This window comes from Lates calcarifer, linkage group LG15, assembly GCF_001640805.2.
Source record: "Lates calcarifer isolate ASB-BC8 linkage group LG15, TLL_Latcal_v3, whole genome shotgun sequence".
Lineage (NCBI taxonomy): Eukaryota > Metazoa > Chordata > Actinopteri > Centropomidae > Lates > Lates calcarifer.
The window spans coordinates 6,715,882-6,741,923 of NC_066847.1; the positions used below are offsets into that span (position 1 = coordinate 6,715,882).

Consider the following 26,042-nt stretch of genomic DNA (forward strand, 5'->3'; position numbering starts at 1 on the left):
TTAGATTATTATTACTCATGCATCAGTGGTAAGTAACTTTTTACTGCTATAGTTGGTTACTATTTTAGTACGACTGCAACTAATGATTATAATCTCCTGATTGTTTTCTCAATGAATCGATTGATCCTTTAGTTTGTAAGTGCTGAGAAAAATTTTAAAGATAAACTAATTAAAATCACAACATTTGAAGAGTCTGCACCTTGAAATATTTAGCAATTTTGCATATACATAAAAATAACTTAACCATCAACCAAATAGTCAGTCAGCTGATTAAGAAGTTTAATCAATGCAATGCATTATATTTTATGAGCTTTTCATATGTTTTATGTGCAAACATCTTAATTTGTACAATAATTTATGACAAATATAGTGGAATAGAAGTGTCAGGAAAAGAAAATACGAGTCAAGTAAAGTACCTCAAATGTACAGTATTTCAGTAAATGCACTTATTACTTTCCACCACTGCCGAGTGTGCTAAGATGTAATGAATAAGTCATTATGAAATCAGTAATCTTGTGCAAGACAAAATGAAAATATTACAGAATTTGATATAATCTGCAGGAAGAGTGGGTGGAAATTCCTACAGGAAGAATAGAAATGCAAAAATGAATGCAAAAAGCGCCTACAGTGCTATTAAACTTTTAAACTTCTGCACATGCCACAATTACTGTTATTTCCCCCCCCTAATTTTCAGTTCAACCAAAACTGACAATGAATTAACAAGATTTGAAAAAGTATTTTTTTAACGTTTGTTTGTTGCGGGTGTTGTAGACCTATTGACTTCTATTCACTTAAAAAATCAACAAATGATTCTATGTATTTTCAGGAATGCAGAACTACTACTCAGAACGTACTTTTACTACTACTTTTTATTAATAATACTTGTATAAGTAATATTTTGAACACATATTTATGATAGTGGCTCTGGTTTAGAAGAATTAATGTTATTTCTTGCGAAAATAACATGCTCACAGTCTGAAAAACTATCCAACGCTGAGTCCATCCACTTACTCTGAAAATCTACCAACACGTGACAGGAAGTCGTCATCGTGCGGGAACGTCACTTGACTTCATGCGGAAGAGGTCGTCATCGTAAAAGCTGTGAGTTGGAAGGTCTATGAAATGTGAGAAAATGACAGTAAATTTGTGAGGAGGACGGGCTGAGCTTCAATAGTTTGAATGAATGAGGTAGTTTCCATTAAGAGTAGATATTTTCTGGACCATGTGTGACTAGGTTTGAGCTTTTTCTCAGCCTCGCAGCAGTTAAGTTCATTGGAGATCTTGTGAGCCAGGCGGGCAGTTAACGGAGAAATCAATCACAGGCTGCATGTAACATGAAGTATTTTTTTTAAAACGACGCGTTTATAAGACGTTTAGATAATTTTCCCGTCGAATTAACGGCAACTTGGGAGTTTTTTGCTGTCAAGTATAGGGCGGCTTACGAGGTTAACATTAACAAATATTTTTAAAACTATTGAATCACCTATTTTCAGACCGTTTAAAGCCTGAAAATGTCGTGGATCAGGGAGGGTGAATTAAACCTGCTCGAAAAGATTTCAGCCAATGTCCTAAAGGTAAGCCCTTCTTCTATGTTTGCCCCCAGTTTTTTCCTATTCTTCCTCATCTATTCCTCTATTCCTATTCCTATCCATCTATTCCTTCCTCATCTAGCCTTATCTTGTTTTTTATCTTGCCTTTACTTGTATTTATGTCTTTTCAGCCTTTCAATCACTTATGCTGCTGCAACAATGTAAATATCCCCATTGTGGGACTAATAAAGGATTATCTTATCTTATCTTATCTTATTGGCATTACATTTTGGTCACAAACAACTCAGAGGGCCATTAAACAACACGTCTTCCATTTTGGGAGGCATTTCCACAATCCTTAAAGACTCCTCTTACCATAGATGAAGAAACATTTAATAAGTTTCCACATATTTCTCAAGATAGTAACTGGAAAATATCTGAAAAATCTCCTTCCTCAATCTGTACAGCCTGAAACAAGATAAACCACTTGTTATTCACAGTAATATTTGTCTGTGTTGATGTTACATTGCATTATGGTTTATTTCCATATAAAATAACTTTTATTGTACTTTTATTGTGTTGTACAGAACAAGCAAGGAGATTTGGCTTTCTGGAAAGTACTCTTTATAACACAACTCTTCATAGCACAGCAGAATATTTTTTCATCCAAATAGGTAGAGTAGTCTTGTACCTCAAGAACAGTGTTAAGTGTTGTTTTTCAAAGATCAGTTGAATGCAGTGCTCTGGGTAAATTTCATTCATTCATTTTGTTAATTTTGAAGTGAAGAAAATGTAATTACAACTCCTGCAGCACAAAGACATTCAAATTTGCCACTCCTCGAATGTTGCTATTGATTTCATGAACTTAGAAAATAGCAAAAAATAATAAACTAATTGTGGCATGTGCAAACGTTCACCCTATGAAGTCAGTCCTTGCAGCTCAAAAATATGGATGCTTAGCTCCATGACTTGAATGTTAAGTTAATGCATTAGAGGCACAAACTGGACCTACTTTCTATCACCCAGTAGCAATCGGCTATCACTGTAGGACTGCAACCAACCACTATTTTCTTACTCAAGTAGTCTGATCATATTCTTGATTAATTATAATCATCATTTGGTCTATGAAATGCCAATAAGTAATCCAAAATGTTCATAGTAATTTCCACATGCTGAATGTGATGCCCTGAAATTGCTTGTTTTGTCTTGAAAAAAACTGCTGAAAATGCAAAGGTATTTATTTAGAAAAAACAACCACATTATTATCATTGTATGACGTGTCTCCCAGGCTGGTCCCATGCCTAAACATGTGGCCTTCATCATGGATGGTAACCGTCGCTTTGCGCGTAGGAATAACATGGAGCGTCAGGAAGGGCACATGCAGGGCTTCAACAAGCTGGCAGAGGTGGGGTTGCACCAAGTTTAAAACATGTTGTCTGGGCATAAAATAGTTGTACATGTATGTGTAACCCATTGTCTCATCCATCCCAGACACTACGTTGGTGTAAGCATCTCAACATCCAAGAGGTGACAGTGTACGCCTTCAGCATTGAGAACTTCAAACGCACTAAAGATGAGGTGGACGGGCTGATGGAGCTGGCCAAGCAGAAATTTGAAAGGCTGTTGGAGGAACGGTGAGACATTTTAGTCACATATTATGCATCATATGAGTCACATGCTTCCTTAAACCAAAGTTGAGAGGAACCAAATCCAGTCATGTGTAGGTGAATTAACAGAGTCTTTGCAAGACTGAAACTTGCGTGTTTCAGTTTCAGTCCTTGCAAAAATGAAGCAAACCACCTGATAAATGCTGCCAGTCAATGGGGCCTCAGGTGGAGGTGTTTTCTCCTCAAAGGTCCTGCCAGCTGACTGTTGATGTTTTAAAGTCAACATAGTTTGTAACTGAATTTTAAAACATCCACAGGAATCTGGGAGGAAATATTGGATTATTGGTTTCCTTTCTACTGTAATTTGACACAACAACAGTCAACAACACTGACACAGAAACACTTACAACTATACTGGCCACTGAGCAAGATATTCTGTGGACTGATGCCACGGTGACCAAGAGGAAGAGGGGCTGATTTCTAAATGAAATCACACTAAATCAATAATTTCAGTTGCTATTTTGGCTGATACTGACTGTTTGAGGTACAATACATGAAAATATATAGTTTACACTAATGTTTAAAATTTTGCCTCTAATTATGCTGTAACTGTGGTCCTTAGTGCAAATGTAGATATCAACCAGCTACCAACTACCAGCTGAACTCTGAGGCTAATAGAGAGGGGTGTTAATCCACAGTTCCAGAAATAGCCATTGGATGTAGGCCCAAGAAAAATTTAGTGTTGAATTTCAACAGCTACCATCCTGTTTGTCTACATGTTACTAAACACGTCAGTTACTGAAGCTGATGAGAGCGCTTAACTCCAAAATATAACAAGTATGAAAAGTTTATTGTGATTTTGTAATTTTAAAATATCTTTGTCATCATATTTGTGTGGCACTAGGCATCTTCAATATGTGGATCAAGATTCCTTGTAACCCTTGTTTTTATACCTACAAGGCTGTTGCCACCAAGGCAGTGGTTTATGATGGAGGCTGGTTAGTGTTATTGCGTTGAACACCAACATGTGACATACTACCTGTACACAAGACACTGGACTTCTCAGTAGAAATTCCAGTGTGTAGACACCTTTGTGTGCGTCTCAGTGGGAAATGCAGACAGACATGTTTCAGCTGCTGTGTATAAATGGAGTAATCCTCTTGTTCTCTGTTATTCTTAGTGCTTTTCTGCTCATCTGATACTTCTACTCCTACCTTCTGTAGGGACAATCTGAAGAAGCATGGTGTGTGTATCCGGGTGCTAGGTGACTTAAATATGCTGCCCCTTGATCTTCAGAAGATGATTGCCAAAGCTGTGGTTACAACCAGGGCTCACAATAAGTATGTTTATTAGATATGACCTCCATCAGTGGCAGCTAAATTTTATCACTTTACTGCCTACTTGACATAAACAGATTTTATATGATACATTATAAATGACCACTCATTTTATCATTTATGTGTCTTGCAGATGTTTCCTGAATGTGTGTTTTGCCTACACATCAAGATATGAAATCACGAATGCAGTTAGAGAAATGGCTTGGGGAGTGGAGCAGAGTTTGATCAAAGCAAGGTAAACAATGGTCAAGACAATACTATTTAAATTGTCAATATCTTGGAGAGATCTATAATATGACATAGAATATAAAAAGATAACCAGGGGAGCTATTGCTTTAATGAGCTGTTTATGTTTTTATGGTGCACAGTGATGTTTCAGAGGCGTTGCTAAGTGAGTGCCTGTACAGCAATAATTCTCCCAATCCTGATCTGCTCATCCGCACCTCTGGAGAGGTGCGCCTCAGTGACTTCCTTCTTTGGCAGGTGAGGATGAGAATGATTGTGTGGAAAAATGACACCGATTAAAGATGAGAGGTGTTGTCTCTAATATGTCCCTTGATAAATCTCAGTTAGACTGTGGAAACAATAAAGCAAAACGGGATTTCCAAGATTGTTGATCACTGCAAAGTAGAAGTAATTATTAAGTTTTATGAAATGGGGATAGTAGATTATAACCCTGGCAGTTAGACTTGTATGTCAGGTTATACCACTCAAGGAATTCACCTTCAAACGTGATTTTGAACAATGCTTCCAGTTTATGTAGCCATTGCCACAAATTTGTCTATGATTTCAGCAAGAAATATCTGTAGGGGCTGGGAATATGTTTCAGCAAAGTAGACATGATATAAGATACATTTGATTTCTTTTTTTTTTTTTTTTGGTTTGTTTCTCTAGGAAGACTGTGGTAGTAGTAAAATCATGTATAACATTGCCTTTATGTGTAATGAAGCAGCCACTGGATTTCACCAATACAAGTTTGATTTCTAATTAAGCTATACATGTTGGGGTCGTAGGACTTCCCTTAAAAATGCCCACTTTTTGTTTTCACATCACATTTTTTTGCAATTGATTTCATGCCTGTGACAACCATGACAGACAGTATTAACCAAATAGATAACATTTTCTAATAATCTAAACCACAAAAGCACATTTTCTAAAACACTTTGCAGCTTCACCTCTGAGACTTACATATATTGATTTTCTTTTATCTTCCATCCGGCAGACTTCCCACTCCTGTCTAGTGTTTCAGTCAGTCCTATGGCCGGAGTACTCATTCTGGAACCTGTGTGAAGCCATTCTCCAGTATCAGTTAAATTACAAATCCATTCAGGTAAGGCTGTTATTGTGGCACCATTAGTTTTTTTGTGTCACCAGAGAGATTGGCAAAGCAAGAAAACACAGAGGCCTTGCAGTAAATGTTTTTGTTATTTAGCCTACCTTCATCGACCACAATGACCAAACAGTTGAGTTAACACTCCTCTAAATCAGTTTCAACTCAAATGGAGCATTATAATCCAAAGGAGGGCAGGAGTTATTGTTGTATTAGACCTCATTAGTTTTGGCCAGGCATACCTAATACACTGAATGTAGCTTTTGATAGGGTCATAATGTTTGATTTTTGTGACCCTGCCAAAGATACTGATTCAACTCCACTCCAGTGGCATTTTTGAGACTGTAGTGTCAGATATCTTTTCAGTCAATGTATCTGGGTGACTTCAATTCATTGTAGCCAATGCAGTTTCCTTTGTTAACCATATGCCAACAATGCATGAATACTACACATGATGAATACAGTCAAAAATTATGTAATGTGGCAAAGTGAGAAACATCCAAAATCACAGGAACACATTGCACATGCACAGAAGCTGTGATTCCAAGCACTACCTGCTTTATCAAATTGATATTTACTGCAAGGTTATTGTGTTGTAAGATGTTTATATTATTTTGTACCATGCATGCACTACATGTCACAATATCAGTTGTTGTAAAACATTAAATTTAAAAAGGATTGCAACTGTAATTACTTTTTTACCTTGTCTTTATGGCTTCAGCGTAGTTGCTGAAAAGCTACCAAATATTCCAGCATTCAAACCATAAGAGTCAATTTAGCACTGCCACTTTTTTCACAGACAAAGTAGATATCCTGGGCCAGTATCACTTGGTATAACAGCTTGTGTTGCTTACCATCTGTTACATAAGTGTACTGTCTGCTGTGCATGTCATGAGCTTCGGGATTTCAGTATACATCTATGTTATTCACACCTACTTAAAAGGGTAATTTTTAAAAAAAAATCTCTAATTAAAGGTATTCCTTCTCATGTAAGTTTAATTAGAATTTTAATATGCATTGTGTTTTAGAAAGCCAGAGACCTCCATAGAGAGCACCAGGCCTTACTGCAGCTAGAGGCGGATCGTGCCTGTGTAGCAGAACACCTGCAGCACCATGGGAATGGAAAACCTGCCGACGCCCAGAGAAGACAAGAGGCGCTGCTGCACTACACCGCCTGCCGGGAGGAACGAGTTCAGGATTTCCTAAGAGCACTAAAGCACAAAAGAGACTCTTTCTTTAATGACTTATGCAGCGAAGCCGTCCTTGCCTAGGAAGGCTCCAACTAACAAACCCCATGTTGAAGTGGGGATGAAACCTCTCCTGTCCTCTTCACAAAAGGGCTTCTGTGGAAAAGGGAGGAACGAACAGTAACTGGGAATGGTTTCATTTTGTTGGTGATTTTTACAATACGAGAGGGCAATTTTACCCCTATGGGGCTGTAGAGTAATTGTGATATTTATGATTGTTGATTTAAAAAAAAAAAAGTCTAACGTGGAAATGTCTGGTCAAGATGTAGTTAAATATTTGTGTGAATTATCTGTCAAATGCATGCCATTGATTGGGAGATCCAGTTCTACGAATGAAACCCTGGGATCCTGTGGTTTGGAAATGCTTCCAAAGCAGTCACTCAGACTAATATAAATCGTCACAGTTTGGATTTTTGTTAAAGCCCAAAGGAGGTGAGAAGGTGTTGCCTCTTGCGTTTGATGTCGATGAACTAGTAACTAGATTTTGACCAGTTTTCGCAACAGAATAAAGTAATTACTGTATGTCAGATATGAATTAATCGCTCCTTTGTACCTGCGTACCACGTGTCACAGTTGTGGCTATCGATGGACAGTTGCCTTACTTCTTGTGTCAGTGTGGCTGTCAGTATATTGGTATCTTATGTCTTAACATACGTGGCAGAAAAATATTGTGTACATTTACTCAAGTACTGTACCTCAAATACTGTAGTACAAATGTTAGTTACTTGTACTTCATTCTACTGTATACTCATTACATTTCAGAGGGAAATATTTCACATTTTAGTTCACCATATTTATTTGACATTTGTAGTCAATAGTTATTTGGCAAGTTAAATATACATATATAGCTCCACCTCAGCCAACTACAGCTGCAAACACATCAATGCAACAGTAATAATAATCCAGTAATATGATATAGAATATTGTACCACTCACAGGGGCCATTTTCCAAAGTTGAATACTTTTGATACATTAAGTAAATTACTGATAAGACTTATGCAATTTTCAGTGCAGGACTTTTTATTGTAATTGAGTGTTTCAATATTTCGGTACTGCTGCTTGGACTTGCTACTTGTAAAGGAGAAAATGAAATGGCCTCTTTGCTCTCTAACTGAGTTAAGTTGGTATCTAAAATATTCACCAAATACCAAATTTCAGATTTTATAAGACCTTACCAATACCATATAAAAGTGTGACCTGGATGGAGGCAGCAGACGATAGATGGTAAAATGGATTAACAAATAAAAAGAATTGTTTATGTAAGGTCCACATTAGAAATTGAGATGTTTTCCAGCCAGTTATTATTAAAACCACATACCAAAACATTTTATAACAAGCATTACTGTGTATGCTAGGCTAGAGAAAATATTTAAGACCTTTGTAAATTACATCTAAGATATTTAAAGATATTTGTGGAAACTAAAATCGGTACTTCTTAAAACTTTCCTGGACCTGTAGATTCCTGAGAAACCCATAGACAATATATGGTAATTTTTATACACAGTTTGGAGAAACTTTATCTGCAGCGCCCCCGTGCGGTAATCATCAGCATTTTTCAGACTGCCTCCTGCCTCTTTAACAAAATGGGTGGTACCTGGAAAAACGTGACGCATCTTCATCCAATGACAGGCTTCGAAATACAAAACTGGTTCAAACCGGTTTCGTTCTTATATTTCAGTGTATAAACTACAAAAACATTCGTTTGCATTATACATTCGCCATTTTACACAGCGTCTGGTGGGTTGTTGTGTGTCATCTCTCCGGAAAAAGCTCATTTTTTAACGCTATTTTTGTGAGCTTTCTGTTCATTTCCTGCCAGCAACATGGGCAAAGCGAAGGTAAGAATATTTTATTTTATTTTTTATTTTAATTCAGCGAGTTAGGTTCGTGGTTGTTAACTTGAGGTTAACGTTAGGCTGCGTTTGATATTTCTGCATCAGAGGAACGTCATCAACCCTAACAAACGCCACAGCAATGGCGGTCCGTCAGAGGAGACCTGCTCAGGCATCCTCCCATTCGTCGAAAATAAAAACTTTAGACTGTTGCCAGTCATGTAAAATAATTTCTAACCGATTAAACACGACTAATAACGCTCACAATGATAGGTTAGCGTCCTGCGCCAGAGCTCTCACTAGTGTAGCCGTTGTCATTGCGCTGTATTAAATTCTTGGCACCGTCTTGTGTTTTCCCTCTTTGGCAGTCGGTGGTTGGGGGTAAATCTTGACAGGTTAAACGCAACAACGAACTTTCGATGCACGCTGCAAATGCGTAGCTAACGCAACAATACGAATGCATAAGTTGTGGTCGAAAATCAGTATTGTAGCGCGGTTATCAAGCAATCAAAGTAAGTTCAAGCACAACCTGCATAATTTGAGGAAGGAGAGGGGGAGGGGAGTTTTTTTTAAACATCGTTTTGAATAAGAAAACTCAGGCTTGTTCGTGCATGTGGATTCAAAACAGGTAACAGCAGTAATCTCAAAATCGGTTGACGTCTCTGTGCATCATTAAATAAACAAGTGTATTGGTGTTAATTGATTAGTGTCTATATTAATATGTCCCAATAATGTTCTGTTGCTTTAATAGTATTAAGTTAATTTTGCCTGTAATTAGTGGTTACACGATTCCTCAGCGGCGTCTTGTGTTCGTAAAAATACGAAACTAATATTTCAAAATGTGATATGAATGAATAAAAAAATGGTTTCACAACAAAAATCTACATTCAAGCGTGATTTTGATTTGTTTGCAGCCTCTGCAGGCTTCGTTTGGCAGCATTTATTCCATGGCGGTAGCAGCAGATTAGTAAAGTGGTAATCTTATCAGTTTTCCAACAGCTGTCTGTCGGCGCGCACTGATACAAAACAAAGGAAGCTGTCAGGGCGCCAAGGCGTTGTCACGGTGACAGGACAGCCCAAATTTGAATTCAAATATGCGCGGGAAGTTCTTTGTCAACTTCAAAATCGGCATCAGTGTGAAAATGTATTAATTTATACTTACGTCTTGTGCGTTTATTTTTATGCTTGTACAAGATCATGTCTGCAGAAATGTATTTAAATGTTCTGTCACTTTTTAAGATTATTGTTACGTTTGAGTTGTTATGATTTTGTCTTATATCATGCTGGTGTTAATATTTTGCATTTCTGGTACTTCTCTTTTCAGGCAGTTGTGCCTCCTGAGGTTTGTGAAAATATCCATTTTATATTACTCATATTGAATAAATGCTCAGTTTTTACCTTCAAATAAAGTTTTTTGTCATTTTGATTGGACAAGCTGTCTAATAACCACTTAAGCCCTGTAAATATTTAGTTATGGTTATGTGTGCATCTGCAATTATTACTAAAGTTTTTCTTACTATTTATAGCAAAGAAGATGCTCCCCACGGCTGGCCCTGGTAAGCTCCTGACAAACAGCCTCAAGCAATCAATTATGAATGACTGCCATTTTGCTTTGTGATAATTCTCGTTCCTCATCCACAAGGTAGTAATTTTCTGAGGAGTTAGTTGAACCTTTAAAATTAAATATACATAAACACATTGTCTGTCTAATTGGATTGCTAATACATATTACATTTTATTATAAAGTTAAAATCGCATTTGTAATAATTACTTATTGTGACAAGAGGAAGTGACAAGTAAAGAGCAGGGATTATTGAAATGCTCAGTGTCACAAGCCATTATTTTTCATTGTAACACACACACACACACTTTTATTGTGTAATCTGTTACATACAATTAGAATCTTTCTTCCTGTTTTGCAGAAACCTAGAGCTGCACCAACGGAGACCAAGAAAAAAGCTGCACCAAAAGTATGAATCTGATTTATAACACTAGCTGAACAGAACACCTCTGTCTTGTGACATGTGAAACAGAATCATGGCCCTGGAAGGGAAATTAAGTTTGACCTAATTCAGGGCAAAAGGGTTGGCCTTTGAGAAACATTTGAGATGTTTTGGTACACTTGTTTTTGTTCATTATTCTTGAGCATGTGATAATTGTATACTAGCAGGGGAGCTCTAATCTGTTAGTTACCAATTTTAATGTTTTTGTTTTGTTTTGTTTTGTAGAAGGCAGCCAAAGCAAAGAAGGCCAAACCAGCTGAGAATGGGAGCACCAAGGCTGAGGTTTGTTTCTGTAGGAGAGAAAACTCCCATCACAATTATCAAATCAACATAACCCACAATTAGACAATGGTATTAACATGTGTTTGAATGGCTAGGTTTCCTTTAAAAAGAGGTCAAAGATAACAATAAGTTGTTCATTTTTCTTCATATGTAACGAGTGTTTAGGGTATGTGAAAAAAGCACAATGAATGTCCGGTACCATTAGAAATTTGAAGGAAGGAATTCAGTAGTTTCAGGCTCCTCAATATACACACACTTGGTGCTTAACGTTAATTCAAGCATACAGAATGACTAATTCAAGTGCTTAAACTTAATGTGAGACGACACAAGTTAAGATACCTCACAGGCTCTGAGGAGAATGCAGACAGCTTTGGAAATATGCATCTGTGTATGTGCTTTGTTCAGCAAAACTTATTATAAACTAAGAAACACCAACCAATCAAAATCAGAGTGTCTGCAAATTCTGGGAAATATCTAACAGTTCAAGTCCCAAATTTGAATGATTACTGTTCACACATCTTCACATTAAGTTTAAGAAGTCTTAAGTTGTGGTTTCTTAGTGCACTTCTGTCAATAGACACAGCTACATAGGCAATTTTTGATAATTTTTATTTGATTTTGAAAGGAATTGAGACGGCTGTGTCTGACTTGATCAAACCTGGAGACACCCTGCAATACACTAAATAAGATGAAATGGAGGATATTAGTATAATGATGATGACAGGAGAGGGGAATGTACTGTCACACTGCTAAGACAAGCACTGCATATAATGCTATTTTATTTTCTCTCCCCTAGGAGCCAAAGGCCGAAGCCACTGAAGCCAAATGAATAACGGTTGATGTGCTCACTCTGTGTACTTGGTGATTGTACAGTTTTAAATAAGTATTTTTTACCAAGTTTTATATTACAAATGTCATTTATAGGTTTGTTTTGGGCTTGCACTTGATGTAACAAAACTTTGTTGTCACATTCATATCCATTTTATATCCATTTTAAAATGAATCCGTCCATATCTAGTAGGCGTGGCATTTTTAGTTTGTCTAATCCTGTTTTTTTATTATTATTTTAAACTGCTGAGTAATAGATATTTTCCAACAAGTTGGATTTTAAATCTAATTTTAAACATTATAAGGCAGCTAAAGAATATTCTTAAAATTTGAGGGAGAATAGGAATTTTACCTTTCATCTCCTTGTATTTTAATGTTGAACTAATAAAAAAAAAACAAGAATTGCTTACCAAATGTTTTGAAACACTGTATGTCAACACAATATCTAGTCAGTGAAAATGCCACAGAGAAATACGGTCATTAGGTCTAAAGTTTGATACATCCCAAAAACATGTATGTGAACCTGGTCATCTGATAAGAGGCTCTGTTAAGTTATGTTTCTGTTAGACGAAAAGAAATCTTTTCTGACTTAATGGTTGATCTAAATGTTCTTGAATAAAAATTTTCAAAATGTCATCTTGGTATTACTTTGTTGTGCGATGAAAACCTTGAAGAGACAAGTAGTTTTGTTTCTATAGATACTGTTAACACCACAGGGGCCTTTCAGGATTAGTCCAATATGTTGTGACACAGTGATGTCAGCCCCAAAACAGTTGAAGACTCCTCCATTTTGGGGGCAGGGCATCCATTTTAGATCTTTTTTCTTTCTTAAGCATAATTTAGGACTGGTAATAATTGTACTTAAAACATCAGCTTACTTAAAGTGAAAAGCAAAACCAGCAGTTGAAGATGTATCTTTTACTTGGGTGAACATACCAGATGTGCAGTGTGAAAATATTCCACTGTAAGAGAATGACCTGAAAGAAGTCAAAATGCCTAAAGTAAAAATGAAATTTGCACATTTGGCCCCTTTAAACACTTTTTATATTTAGAACATTTAATCATTATGCATTAGTGTGAGCAAAATTCCAATGTTAGCTGGCAAAGGTTTGTAACTAGTTTAATATCTTTATGTCCTCAGAGACTGAACGATCAGAACAGTCAGATTAATCCCATTAACCTGTTCTGACAGAAAGCTACTTGTTTCAACAGCTTTACAAATGAGTGTTAGAAATGAATGAGAAAGACAATAAGTGATCATTGTTTCAATATATATATATAAAAAACTGTAGTAATATCGAAAAGTTGAATCCTATTGAAACTGGTTGAAATGATCTAAACACAAAAGCATATCTTTTTGTTCATTTGTCTTAAAATAAGATATCTAGAACTCAATAATAGACAAAAATTACTTTGGAGAGGAAGAAGAACAATATTTTTTTTTGCAGTGTGTAAAATATTGATCTACAAAGAAAGTCGGGAGAAAAAGTACATTTTTCTGAAATTTAATTATATGTGCTTTAACTTAAGCACAATTTTTAATGCAATAGTGTTTATACAAAGTATTGTTTTTTTTTTTACTTAAATGAGGAATCTGAACATTTCTTCTACCACCACTTTTCACTGTAAAATACTGCCCCAAAACATAACTAGTGGCAGGGAAGTAAAATAATTTCCACTGGAACAATAAAGTAGATGTTTACAGTTGAACATAAATTAAATATTCTCAAAGATAAGACAGAGGTGCTGTCTTTATGGTGCAGCACCACTAGAGGACAGTAACGCATCACTGCAGAGAGACAAAATACTTGTCTTTATTCCAGCTGGGGTCTCCCTCTGCTTTAATTTCAACAGCCTGTGAAAGTCGGTCAAATATGACGTGTTTTGTTTTGAAATATTCAACAAGATGTCACTGAGGCTGCTGCTGTTCTTTGTACAATTAATAGGAGTATTTAACATCCTGTGAACTACCTTAAGGATTTAGCAGTGGCTAATGTTCATTTATTTTATTATTTTATTTTTATTAAATAAACAGTACATGTTGTAGGTAAGGTAGTGGCAGCCACAGGTTGAGGTACAATGCAACCACATTCTTCTCTATAGATTCAGCCTTGGAAACCTGCTGTTGACAGAAAACACCCTCACCTCAACATCCACTCAGTACTTCTCTAGAGCTTTCAATTATATCACATGGTCTTCATCAGCAGCTGGGGTCTGCCCGGGTTTCATGGAAATGTAGAAGTACATTTTCAATCTTGTTTTATAAGTCAACACAGATTAGAAGTGATCATCTCTATGACAAATGGGCAAACTCCATCTGCTGAGGAAGATGGTGTGATATGACTGAAAGCTCCAGGAGACTAAACAAGTGGACCTTATGGTGAGATAGTTTATGTCAACTATTCCAAGTTTCCAGAATACAGAGAGCTGCATTTAAAGATACTTTGTCAGTTCCCTGTGTTATCCCTGTAATGTTTCCCACCAGGATTTTAATAGTGACTTCATAGCAAAACTAACACAACACAATCTCATCATATGTTGGGAAATAAGGGCATTTACCACTTATTCAAACTGTATCAATATAGGAGGGAAAAACAATGAGGTTCAAAGTTGATTTGATTTGAGCTTGGAAATAACAGTTTACAAAAACAATCTCACCACAAGATCCACTTAGCAGCTTAGTACTATCAGTCCCTCTATTTATCCATAAAGCACTTAATGGTTTGGCTCCTTTGTGCATCTCTGACTTGCTCACTGATCATAACCCAGTCAGGTCTCTCAGATCAGCAGGCGGGGGTCTCCTAGCTGTACCCAGAATTCAATCCAAGTCTGGTGAGGGTGCCTTCAGTCTGTGGAACAAACTGCCGGCTGCACTGAGGTTTATCACAATTGTTTCCACCGTCAAACTCAGAACTTCTCTATTCCCCCAGGCTTACGGTTAATTACTGTCTGTGTGTGTGTGTGTGTGTGTGTCTGTGTGTGTGTGTGTGTGTGTGTGTGTGTGTACTCGAGTGGCAGCACCTGTTGGTATTTTTCTGGGTTGTCATTGCTTTGCATTAAATTTGATGTATGTTGGATGTCATGCTTATAGTCTTATATTTATTTTGCCTATGTTACCCATTTTCTCATGTTTATGCCTGTATTTTTACATTTTTGTCTTTAAATGTCAGTCACATTGAGTTTACATGTAGATTACCTGGTTAGAGTACCTGTCAAGATGACTGTAGGAACACTCTCCATCCTGCTGGCTGTAGTCAGTGAGTTCATATGCATTTCTAAACTGTCCTTTACATACTGAGTACACACATACTTCAGTTGATTGTTATGTCACTCTGCATGTGGTAATGGTAGGGGGAAAGGTGACACCGGGAGAAACACATCAGGGGGTGGCAGCACCAGAGGGGAGGGTGGTCTGCAACACAGCTATGACATGCAAGTCAATTCACAGGCTTAAACCTACAGGGACAACTACCTAAGAAGACTACATCAATGCAAGAGATTGATATTAAACTTAAGAAACATACGGATGTATTAACAGATGCTGCACAGTTTTAAAGGTCAAATTGATTCTGATTTAGATGACAAACTAATTCCACTTCAAGGTGCATCCAGTAGCTCTTACAGAGTTTTCAACTGTATCATACAAGCCGTCATGGATGAAAAGTCCTGCTCCTAATATCTCTGTTCTCCTTCCTTTTTTACCATGTGTGAAATGAAAAGTTAAAAAAGTTAACTGATATAAGCTATCTGCAGGACACCTTACCTTCTCTCCCAGGTTAGGAATGTGTATAAACCCACTGACCCCAGCCGACAGGGTGGAGTATGTTCCACCTTGACAGGTTGATTTATCTGTGGCATTTCTGTGTTTTCCTGTTTGGTTCAAATTCTTTTTGTTTCTGCTTCTGATGGTAAGTGATACTGATTTCTCACTAGTAAACATCTTATTTAAATACTTTACCTGCATGACAATAAGCAGACAAACAGGAGGCTCACCATGTTGATTTAGTGTTGAGCTCAGGTAAGTTAATGCTTCCTGACATACAACTCTGATGTTAGGATGAAGGGTGTCAGTATGCTTTTATCATCTGGCTATTTGGATTAATGAGATATTTTCAATTAGAAGACCAAAAGAGCAAAATCCTGAAAGTCATCTGAAAATGGCAGCCTGAATAATCTACAAGACATGTGCAAATATATTGTAGACTATATTATGTGGTCAAAAAATACTTCTGTACATCTGCAAATCTGACCAATGGGAATCACTTTATACAGTGTGCAGGATGCATTTTTTTGTCCAATAGCGTGTCACAATAACTTCATATTTTCCAAAGCGCAGTCAACCTAGGTCTCTTTACACGTTTACCAACTGTTCAGTCTCAAATTAATTAATAAATGCATCCTGCAATTTTTTTCAGGCCATATTTTGAACCAGAATACACCAAGACGCGTGGGGTACACATGACCTGTGCGGCTAGTCCACCCATGTTTTGGTGTTTAACGATACAATGTCAGATCTATAGAGGAAGAAGACAAAATGTTCCAGCACATGCAGATCGTGTGAAACGTGGACGAGCTCATTCCTCTCAGACGCGGGGGTCTATGTGTTTCACATGGACAGTGACATGCCTTGTGTGCGCTGCAAGGCTCAGGGAGCCCCTCCCCCTTTCCCATATAGAACATGCCCCGGCTTCCTATAAAGACTTTACAGCGTGAACATAGTGTACTATCCATTCCAACGCTGACTGACCGTCCCAAAAAACCAACCCCCAAAACCGGTGCAGCTGCAGGTAAGCACCCACATTATCACCTGGTACTTTTAAAGGGGGAAAAAAAGAAACAAGGAAGGAGTGAACTGTGAGAAAACATGCGACCAAAACTGGTTTCGCAACGAAAGAAAGAAAAGTCCCATTGTCTCTGTGATAAAAGTTGATGTGGCAGGTTTATGTTCTCATTTAAAACTTAAATACAGTTTTTGACTTTTGAGCCCGTGTTCACAGACACTGGATGTTGTCCTTTAAGATTTTTTTTTTTATTATTTTAACTGTGAACATCGTAAATGTTTGTGATCATCTGGATTATGTTGTTGGTTGTGATAGGGAATTGTTTTTTCCGAGGTTTAAAAGAAAAAAAAACTTGTCGAAACTGTTGCAGAGAACAGTTTCTAGTCCAAAACCATCAAATGATTAATAGGGAAATAAATAAATACGTTGTCAGTCGATGTGGCTTTTGAAGTCCTAGTATTTAAAGGGCAAAGCTGGCACTGATGAGTGAATTAAGTGATTAATTGGCATTTTCAAAACGAAGCAATAAATGACTTGGTATATTTTTGGAGTATATTGCAGCTGACTGCAGTCAAATTAAGATTAGTGGAGATGCATTTTTCCTTGAATTCCTTGAAAATGTCCATTTAGAGAAATGATCCTGGCTGATTTAAAAACAGCAGAACAATACTGATTAAAATGTTAAAGATGATGCATTTTCTTTGTCTATTTTGTTATTATTGTTTTTTTTTTTTAATATATAATTTCATCATCTTGAGTTGAGATTTTTATAGTGACGATTGTAAGTGTTAGCTAAACCTCCACAGCTTTTTGCGTCTCATCCTGAAATCCTGAAAATCTTAAAACTGGACTCATCCTAAAATGCTTCATTTACCCTCTCCTCCTCTGTATTGCCAGTTTGTGCTTATCTGACCTTTTGTGTAGAGTACCCCTGTGCGTGGCATGTCATCTCTACATTTTGTACCCTAGCAGCAGTATAGATAGTAGGAAAACACATCGCCTCTCTCCTTTCAGAGAATTTTTTTTTTTTTTTTTCTGGAAGCACAAGCCAGTTGGAGCTTGAGGTGAAACGATACAGTTAAATGTAGAATTTTTTTGTTTTGTTTTGTTAGTTTGTTTTTTGTACTGTTTGCTCAGTTGTTGTCATCTGCATATCACAGGTCAGATTCACAGAGCCTGGATTTTTCCCTCCTTGATTAGATTTACACTTGTGTTATCTCAGTGGGTGGGCAAGCAGTTTAGCTTAATGGTTATTAACAAGTGTGAGATCTGGTTCATTTAACTGACAAAGCATCACTCCTCTTTAATTTGTCAGCCATGTTGGCCTCTTCACAGCTAGGGCCCAAAATGGAGGCCACATTTTGAGTTTCATCGTCGTGTACCTTGAGTACGTCTGCCACTGATGTGCAAAACTGTTTGTACAAACTCTTTGAACTGACATTTGCTTAAACTGTCCCTTAACTAGCTTGAAGGAAAAAAGTTTTATTCTAGAGAAACCATGGCAACAGTCATGTACATGCCATGGTCATGAATGTGGAGGATGCCCAGACAAGGGAGTGGTGTGATTGCACGACTAGGCAGACATTCAGGTTGATTAATGATCATGATGTAATCTTGAGCCGCTGTTGCCTGGATGCAGATTTTGATTCAGACGATAGTCCTGCTGTAGCTGCTGTCGACTCAGCTGTTCTCGACGCTCACTCACAGGCGATCCCCTGCTGTATGTGGATGGGCTGTAGAGTGGAGTAAAATGTGACATGAAAAGGCGGGACCAAGAGGGCAAGAAAGGCGCTCTGACTGGATTTGATTGGTTGTTTGGAATAAAGTACACAGTATACCCAATAAATACTTACAGGCCCTTATTTACAATCACAAACAATCTCTGTGGGAGAGATGAAATAAATTAATTTGTGTTTTCATCACATTCTTGTCAGCATCTCCTGATGGAAAGGCAAGGCAGTTTTCTTTCTCTTCTGCATTTCCCTTTCCTGCAAATTAGACTAAGATCACTTTCGTGTTTATGGGAAATTAAGAAACACTTTGCTTTGAAATAAGTAGAAGACATGAAAGCTAGATGACTAAATATACATCTGGCTGCGATGGCCGAGTGGTTAAGGCGTTGGACTTGAAATCCAATGGGATCTTCCCGCGCAGGTTCGAACCCTGCTTGCAGCGTCACTTTCTTTAAAAAATAATTCCCACAAGTGGGATAAATAAAGTCTGTCTTATCTTATCTTATACAGTCTGTTTGTTTTCTACAAAAAAGTCACCCACTGAGCCCGCACAGTCAGATGGGGAAACGCCCTCTTAATAATTCCCAGGTGATTCACCTGGACTCACGCCGAAGCATGTAGGTAACCACTCCTAAATACTTACTCAGCAACCAAATCAGCTGCCAGTATTTGCTGCATTCACAAGTTGTTACACTCTGACTGGTGACATAACATTTTTTTCCTTGTGCTGTACACCTCTTTGAGCAGCAGCTGAGATAATTCATGTAATAAGCTCAAAACATCTGAAACCACATAAGCAATTGAAAATGGAAATAAAAAACTTTAAGATACGAGATTTGGAAATGTTACATACAAGCTGTATACTTTCACTAGTGACGCTCAAATTGACCAGACAGGTATGAACAGTACATTAAAAAAGGCAATCAACAACAAATCCAAATGTCGCACTAACATTTCTGTATTGCACTTCCATATAGTCATGGGGCTCACAAGAGGGCCCCGCTATTGCGGTCCAACCAAAAAGAATGGTCAGAATTGTAGATATGACACAGCTGTTTGTTTCCACAGGCTGAGTAGTACTGCTCCTGATGAGTAAACTAAACTACATGTGCAGAATTAGTGGAGTGCTCCTTTAAGGACAGTACAGCACTCTTCTGTGTCCTAACAAGGTGATTGTTTCCATTACAAGTTCATAGCAGGTGATACCTGAGCTGACACTCAGTGTGTGGGTACTATTTGTGAGCAGGACCAAACATTGAAACTCTCTGTAGTATCTGCACAGCCAGCTAATTAGCTGAGGAAGGTCACAGTCAATGCCATTTTTGTTAAGTATCTCTTGTTGTAATATGTTCTCATTCTTACAGTTCATCAAATAATTGCCTAAGGAAACCTAATTGTTTTTCTGGCTTCATGGATTACATTAACCCATTAAATAGCAGCCAAGTAGTTTTCAGCTCTAGTTCATCAAAGACACAAAAATAAATAGGTGAAAGTGCATGTTGTTGTGTGGATGTGGCAATGCCATTCCCTGTGTTGTCCCTGTCATATGGCACCTTGGATGGAAAACATCCCACATCACTGGTTCTAATCATAGTTGCTGGCAGCGCGGCACATTGCAGGTATCCAGCCTGTTGGAAAACCTACCATTAGATTAGCTAATTGATCACTGGAAAATGGTTTTGAAAGCGCCTGAGGTTACCACTGCACCTTCACAAACACAGAAGAGCAGATTTAATCTTTTACACTTTTACTCATCTTCTTTACTCGTCTCTTAAGTATAAAATCAATTGAAATCTACTTATATCAGATTATTGTTGCTGCTTTAGACTTGCTGGGAGTCATATACCAAGCTTTGAGTTAATCTCTTAATCATAGTGTTGTAAAGACTTCCAATAATTGGCTTACTTTGATGTTAATGTGAGTTATTTTGTTCCTGTTAGACAATAAACCTATAAGCCTTAGGTACTTGTTGTTGACTCAGAGTCACTTATATTGAGTTTGAGCCAAATTCTCAGTGTTTGCTCAAGGTGTGACTTGAATCTGCTTATGTATAACTCTGTACTGCAAGAAACTGACCCTTGCTGTATTTCTCGTGGATCCTACGCCCGTTAAATCTCTTAAAACCTGCGTGTTGTAAACACTGGCTGTCGCACTCAAAGATCCTTGGAGAGGAAGTGCAACTATTTGTTCAGTGAAATGGAAATGAATTATATAACACAGCCAGCCACTAGAGCGATTAAAACCCTCAACTGAAATAAATGCATGTTAAGTTATTGTCTCATGTTTCTAATCCAGAGGTTATCAGGTTCTTGATGGACAGTCCTGACATCTGTGACATTTAATTTCTGCCCCAGTTTTGAGATTAAATGGACACATCAGGCTGGTTATGTAACCCTACACTTTGACATGCATGCTCTGTTGAGCGCATTGTCATGCTGTATTGTTTTTGTATTATTCTTATTTACCCTTTGTTGACCAAATGAGCAAATAATATCTGACAGTCCATAAAGGGTTTTTCATTTTTTTGGAAGGAGGCGGAGAGGGGTGTGTCTGGGAAGGCGACCCACTGAGAGTAATGCATTTCGACATCCGTGTGTATGTGTTCGTCAGTGGGCGTGTGTTTTGAAGGCGAGCCCGCAGATCTCGTTGGGTGAGAGCAGGGTTGTATAAAAAGGCGGAGCACAGCGCAGAGGCTCTCTCAGTAGTTCAAGTTCATCACTGTTTGGCATCTGTTGGATTTTCAGCGTGGCTGGGAAGTAGAGGGTCCTGCTGGCCAGTTGGGACTGGCATTTTCTGGCTTTTATTGGAAGGTGAGGAATCTCAGGCTGTTGCTTTTTGCAAATAAGGCTGACTTTTCCCCCAAGGAGCAACTTTTAAAGCGTGGATCACATTTCTTTTTTTTCTCGTAAAGGGAGGGGGGGGTGTAACTCCAACCAGGTTGGCAAAGTAATGCTTCACATATGTCTTACCTTCTCCATAATCCTACACCTCACCTTCCCTAGAATGCTGATCTCAGATGCAATGATCAAAACCCAGCTGAAAATGACTTCCGCGCTTGGTGTTTACTAAGCGAACTCCTAGGGGTTTGTGTCTTGTAATGCACAATCTTTTCTGCTCATCTGGTCTAGCTGGGATGCCTTTTGAGATGACCTTTTCCCCATCCTTGCACCAGTAAAGAGAATCCAGTTTGTGCAGTTTTAAAATGTTAAAATCTTGAGCTTCGCCTGTTGGGTACATTTTGTCCTTAACTCATGGCTGGATGGACATCCATCCCTCCATCAGCTTATCTTTGGTGTTCTTTCACAAGAGTTTGTCCAAAAATCATCTGAAACTCCGCTTTCTTGATCAATGCCATATGGAATTGTCCATGTGCAAATGAATGAAATTGTCCATTTCTTTGCTGCGTCAGTTTATGACGCAGCATGAATAGAGGTTCTGTTGCTCTTGTCCAGATCTGGTTCAAACATGATTATTTAATAACAGGCGGGGGTGTTAAGGGCGTTCTGGGAAGAAACCATGAAACAAAGAGAATCTGTGCCAAGTATATCAGATCAAAAAGAATTCCAGATGTTAAACACCTGATATAGGATCTTATTGTATATTTTGGATTTCTACACATGGCAATCATATTGGATCTGCAGTTGAGTTTTGTGCTATAGCCTCAGGCATGAGATGTTCCCTCCTCATGCATGGATCAGATGGTTTTGGTTTATTTGAAAGCCAACGGCAGTGTTCTTCTGGCAGCAATACTTTTCATTAAAGTTTGACAGGGATAGTCGATTTTATCTGATGCATTTTTGGCGACGCAACTTCCAGTCACTTCTGGTGGATATTTTAGTATTCCAACTGTATTTCTGTGTTGGCAACTTTATCCTCGATTACTCTTTTTTTTTTTGTTTGTTTGTTTTTTTTTTTCCTGTTGAAAAATTTAATTGAATCCGCCATTTTCTTTGCAGGTCTCGAGAGCCAACCCAGCTCTTCCCTCCGAACCCACCTCACACCACATCAGCAGATATGATAATCAGACTGGGCAGGCTGACACCTGGATACTTCCGCCTCCTCCAGGTACGTACAGCCTCACCACTGTTTACAAAAGTCACATCAAACCGATCAAATACTCTTAGTTTCAGACTGAAAAGTTTCAGTTTGATTTTAATTGTTTCTGATGAGGAAAATGAGTGACAGATGCTTTACACTGGCAAATTATCTCTAATCTCCACCCACTAAGCCATCTGGAGTAGAATGGAATTTAAGTTTACTCTCTGTAAATAATATTTTTGCTGTCTATCACTGAGTCAAATACCTGTGTACACTGCACATCGTTCAAATAAAGCACTTTTGATTCTGATATCCTACCTACAATGGTTCTAATCTGAACTGCTTTCAGTCAAGGGGCCCAGTGCTGTTCTGTGACCCACAATCTGCTTTCATCACCAATATAATTAGGGGTGACACTAATTATTGTGATATCATTTCCTCTCGGTTTCTTTTGTTCCTCTCGCCATCATCATAATCCGCTCATTAGTCGTGCTCCTCCATATGTCTCGCCCATTGTGTAAAGTTTTTGTTCGCATATTTACTTTAATTTGAAAACAGTGGTTGTCCACTTCATTTGGCTTTACAGTGACTCAAATGCTCAACAGACCATAGAAAAGTTGACTGGCTGTTGAATAAGATCTGACAGGCTGGCACGACGGTGAATTCACTTTGCTAATGCTGAGTAATTGTAGTGGAGATTTTACTACCATGGGTGACTTTTCAGTTGATTTAAATGTAGCTCTTTGGTTTATAATCAACTCAGATAATTGCTGACTTAGTAAGGAGATGATAGTGCTGTTTTTTAGTGGTGAGGGTAGATTCTAAAGCTACCAAGGCCTAATTTACTTCTTTGGTGCCCGTTGGTTCTGAGAACACAAACACTGTGGAGTGGGTTCCATTAGCATTTTGCTTACAAGTGTAGCTTGACCTACTACTATTATCAGAAGTTAGGTCTTATCTGACATTGTGTCAATGGATACTTTCTTTAAGTGAAGGGGGGTGGGTACATTGGAGTGTGGGCAGCTGTCTCAGATGCCTGAGATTTTAAAAACGCTGACATTCCTAACTTGCTGCTTCAGGTCCTGTAAGGATCATAGAGGACAAGAAGGAGGTGCACATTTAGAAACCTACAGTAAGCATGATCTGGTCTAGGCAGTCAGTCTTTACAATACATGCTATTTGATTCTGGATGCATGGTTTGGTACTTTGTGCTCAGAACACTGTGTTCTCCATTAGCTGAAACCTCTCCCCTTCCTAACTGTTTAATCACTGTTCTTGTCAAATGTTTGGGCACATGGCAGAGGGCTGTGGAACTAAAGTTGCAAATGTTAGGTCTCTTAGGACAAAATATTTGGTGAATGTTTGCTTTTACACAGTTTTGGCCATTCAGGGTTGAACATTGTTGGTCACAAGAATGTTCTGAATGGCTCATTGTTTACACCGATGACTGACCTCTGACCTTTGCCTTGTTTGTTTTTGTCCCTGCAGAGGCAAGTTGCCGGCGAGGTGCAGACGCAGCCACAAGACCGTGCCATCAACCAGATAGCCATGATGCTGGCCATCATGGGCCTGAGTTTGTCCTACTACAGTGCCAAACAGATGACGGAGAAAGTCCAGGCTCAGCCTGCGCCCTGAAGAGACTTGACTGCTCTGATTACTGAGATAATGGATGAGCCAATGAGAAGTAAAGGAGATGGAGTGAGGAAGCAAGAAGCACAGCAGTGTCTTCCAGGACCGCACTTTTCTCACCTCACGGTCACAGTCACATTCAGACACTGAATTTCTGGTATCCCTCACTCACCATGCACAGAGATTTCTGGTGTTTTCTGTACTTTCTGTTGTTGGGACCTTGAGGGATTTGTGGGGATGGCTCACCTGGGGTCATGGACTGGTTTTGGGAGGGTGATCAAAACCAGCTGACTGCCAACTGGGTCTGACCATTAGTTGTTACAGAGGTGCATGCTTGCAAGATGCCGTCAATACTGTTCTGAGCCACGAAAGGGGGGTTGGGGGGACTGTGAATTTTGCTAGTGCTCTAAGCCTGTTAAATAATATGAACAGTAATGCATTTTAAAGGAAGGCTGACTGCAACTGAGATGTACCTCGTAAGGAAGTGATGGCAGGCCCAGAACATGGTTAAAGGGGATTGAAAGTTAGCTCAACCCCTTAAGCTTTTATTTTTATTATCTCCCCACCCCCTGTCACGAGAGAACATCACAGAGCCTGTGAACTGATCAGGAGCTGTACTCACATCACACTGTCAATATATATACAGTACTTGTGAAAGGTATCTGTCAGGTGTCAGATTGAGTGAATATTTCCACAAAACTGCAGAAACATTTTGAAATACTACAACAGACAGGGACTTAAAATCACTCACTACCCTTTTTTTTATATATATGGTGTTTTTTTTCCCCCCCTGTGATTTAACACTGTTTAACAATAATCCATAAAGTCCTGTTAATATGATGTGTGACTGCCTTGATAAGCACCCTGGTTAAGAAGTCTTCCTACATTATCTGCTACATGTTAATGCAAACATTTAACTATGAACTATGAACATTGCATGGGTGTGCAGACTTTTAATCAAAGCAAAATTCATGTTTCTCATTTTTATTGATGAATGAATGTATTACTTTATTTTCTAATGATTTAATAAAGCTGTGAATATTTTGAAAGAGATGTAAAGATGTTTAGTAGTATTGTTTGAAGGATTGAAAACTATCACGGATTGATCCAGGGCTTCTTTAATTTTAACCGTCTGAGTTACAGTCTGAGGTTGGCACTAGAAGCAGCAGAGCTTCAGTATTTCCTGTGTCAGAAAATCCTGCGGTGTCCTCTGCACGCAACAGGAAGCGGTCAGGCTGATGCACACGTTATGTCTCTCCTTAAGTGAGGTAGCACTTTTGTTTTCCTGCCTGCTAGTGTGCCCTCTGCACATTCAAGCCTGAATTTATCGCAAAGTAGCAAAAATGTGATAGTGTAAGGAGTGTGAAGCTCATGCAATAAATGCATTTAAGGATAAATTGCTCGTAATGATGGCAAAAAGCATGTGAGGTCTTAAAGTAGAGGAATAAAAGTCTCTTTGGTTCCAAATAGACATCGAGCTTTCCGTCTGTATACTGGATTAGCAACTTTATGCTTTGAGGAAAACAAAGATGGAAGGGTTGTTTTTAAACGGACAGTTGATGACAAAATGCTCCACACAAGGGACCTTTAAGCAAGGTTATGAGATGAAGTTCTAAAGCTGAAGGAAATATGATCTCTGAAGTGATCATTTTGGTTGGCTAGCTTGTGAATATGCCCTAATGTGATGTCTCTGGGTGACAAACTAAAGAACAAATACATAGTCTTCCATGTTAAGAGCTGATTATTACATGGCAGTCTTTTTCGTCATCTCAGAGAATATTCTTCATACTTAGACTTATGCTCCTCACTAACATAGGGTCCATCAGTAACTGATTTCTTGACGTTTTGGCATTTATTCCCACCTTC

General features: G+C 38.3%; 2 protein-coding genes, 1 long non-coding RNA gene and 1 other non-coding gene across 7 annotated transcripts; all 4 read left to right on the forward strand.

The window, feature by feature from the left end:
• Positions 1-1,002: 1,002 nt before the first annotated feature.
• Positions 1,003-7,577, forward strand: dhdds (dehydrodolichyl diphosphate synthase). Of its 2 annotated transcripts, XM_018699888.2 has the most exons (9): positions 1,003-1,101; positions 1,494-1,574; positions 2,818-2,934; positions 3,021-3,163; positions 4,360-4,476; positions 4,607-4,708; positions 4,842-4,956; positions 5,696-5,803; positions 6,832-7,577. In XM_018699888.2, exons 2-9 carry the CDS (start codon positions 1,512-1,514, stop codon positions 7,072-7,074), a joined length of 1,008 nt encoding a protein of 335 aa, XP_018555404.1. In that variant the 5' UTR covers positions 1,003-1,101; positions 1,494-1,511; the 3' UTR covers positions 7,075-7,577. The 2 variants fall into 2 exon arrangements, with proteins under 2 accessions (XP_018555404.1, XP_018555405.1); XM_018699889.2 differs by lacking the exon at positions 4,360-4,476 and having other exon boundaries at positions 1,053-1,574.
• A 1,142-nt stretch (positions 7,578-8,719) lies between these two features.
• On the forward strand, positions 8,720-12,631 carry LOC127143302 (uncharacterized). Its single transcript, XR_007814591.1, has 6 exons — positions 8,720-8,888; positions 10,207-10,224; positions 10,409-10,438; positions 10,805-10,852; positions 11,111-11,167; positions 11,964-12,631. It is a non-coding gene; the product is annotated as an uncharacterized LOC127143302 (long non-coding RNA).
• A 3,999-nt stretch (positions 12,632-16,630) lies between these two features.
• Positions 16,631-25,229, forward strand: LOC108899453 (putative transmembrane protein ZNF593OS). Of its 3 annotated transcripts, none has more exons than XR_001963553.2 (3): positions 16,631-16,782; positions 22,466-22,574; positions 24,036-25,229. XR_001963553.2 is itself a non-coding variant. In XM_051075883.1 (3 exons), the coding sequence occupies exons 1-3, from the start codon at positions 16,925-16,927 to the stop codon at positions 24,180-24,182; spliced, it is 261 nt and encodes an 86-aa protein (XP_050931840.1). In that variant the 5' UTR covers positions 16,798-16,924; the 3' UTR covers positions 24,183-25,229. The 3 variants fall into 3 exon arrangements, 1 of the variants encoding a protein (XP_050931840.1); XM_051075883.1 differs by lacking the exon at positions 16,631-16,782 and adding an exon at positions 16,798-16,929; XR_007814592.1 differs by lacking the exon at positions 16,631-16,782 and adding an exon at positions 21,165-21,319.
• trnas-uga (transfer RNA serine (anticodon UGA)) lies at positions 18,870-18,951 on the forward strand. The gene has a single exon. It is a non-coding gene; the product is annotated as a tRNA-Ser (tRNA).
• Positions 25,230-26,042: the final 813 nt, after the last annotated feature.

What these genes read in the sequence shown, in the direction of transcription:
- dhdds (XM_018699888.2), top strand. Translation starts at nt 1,512, where the DNA reads ATGTCGTGGATCAGGGAGGGTGAATTAAACCTGCTCGAAAAGATTTCA. An exon ending in TTTCAGCCAATGTCCTAAAG is followed by an intron (nt 1,575 to 2,817) that starts GTAAGCCCTTCT and finishes CGTGTCTCCCAG; the next exon opens with GCTGGTCCCATGCCTAAACA. An exon ending in TAAATTACAAATCCATTCAG is followed by an intron (nt 5,804 to 6,831) that starts GTAAGGCTGTTA and finishes ATTGTGTTTTAG; the next exon opens with AAAGCCAGAGACCTCCATAG.
- LOC108899453 (XM_051075883.1), top strand. An exon ending in GATACTTCCGCCTCCTCCAG is followed by an intron (nt 22,575 to 24,035) that starts GTACGTACAGCC and finishes TTGTCCCTGCAG; the next exon opens with AGGCAAGTTGCCGGCGAGGT.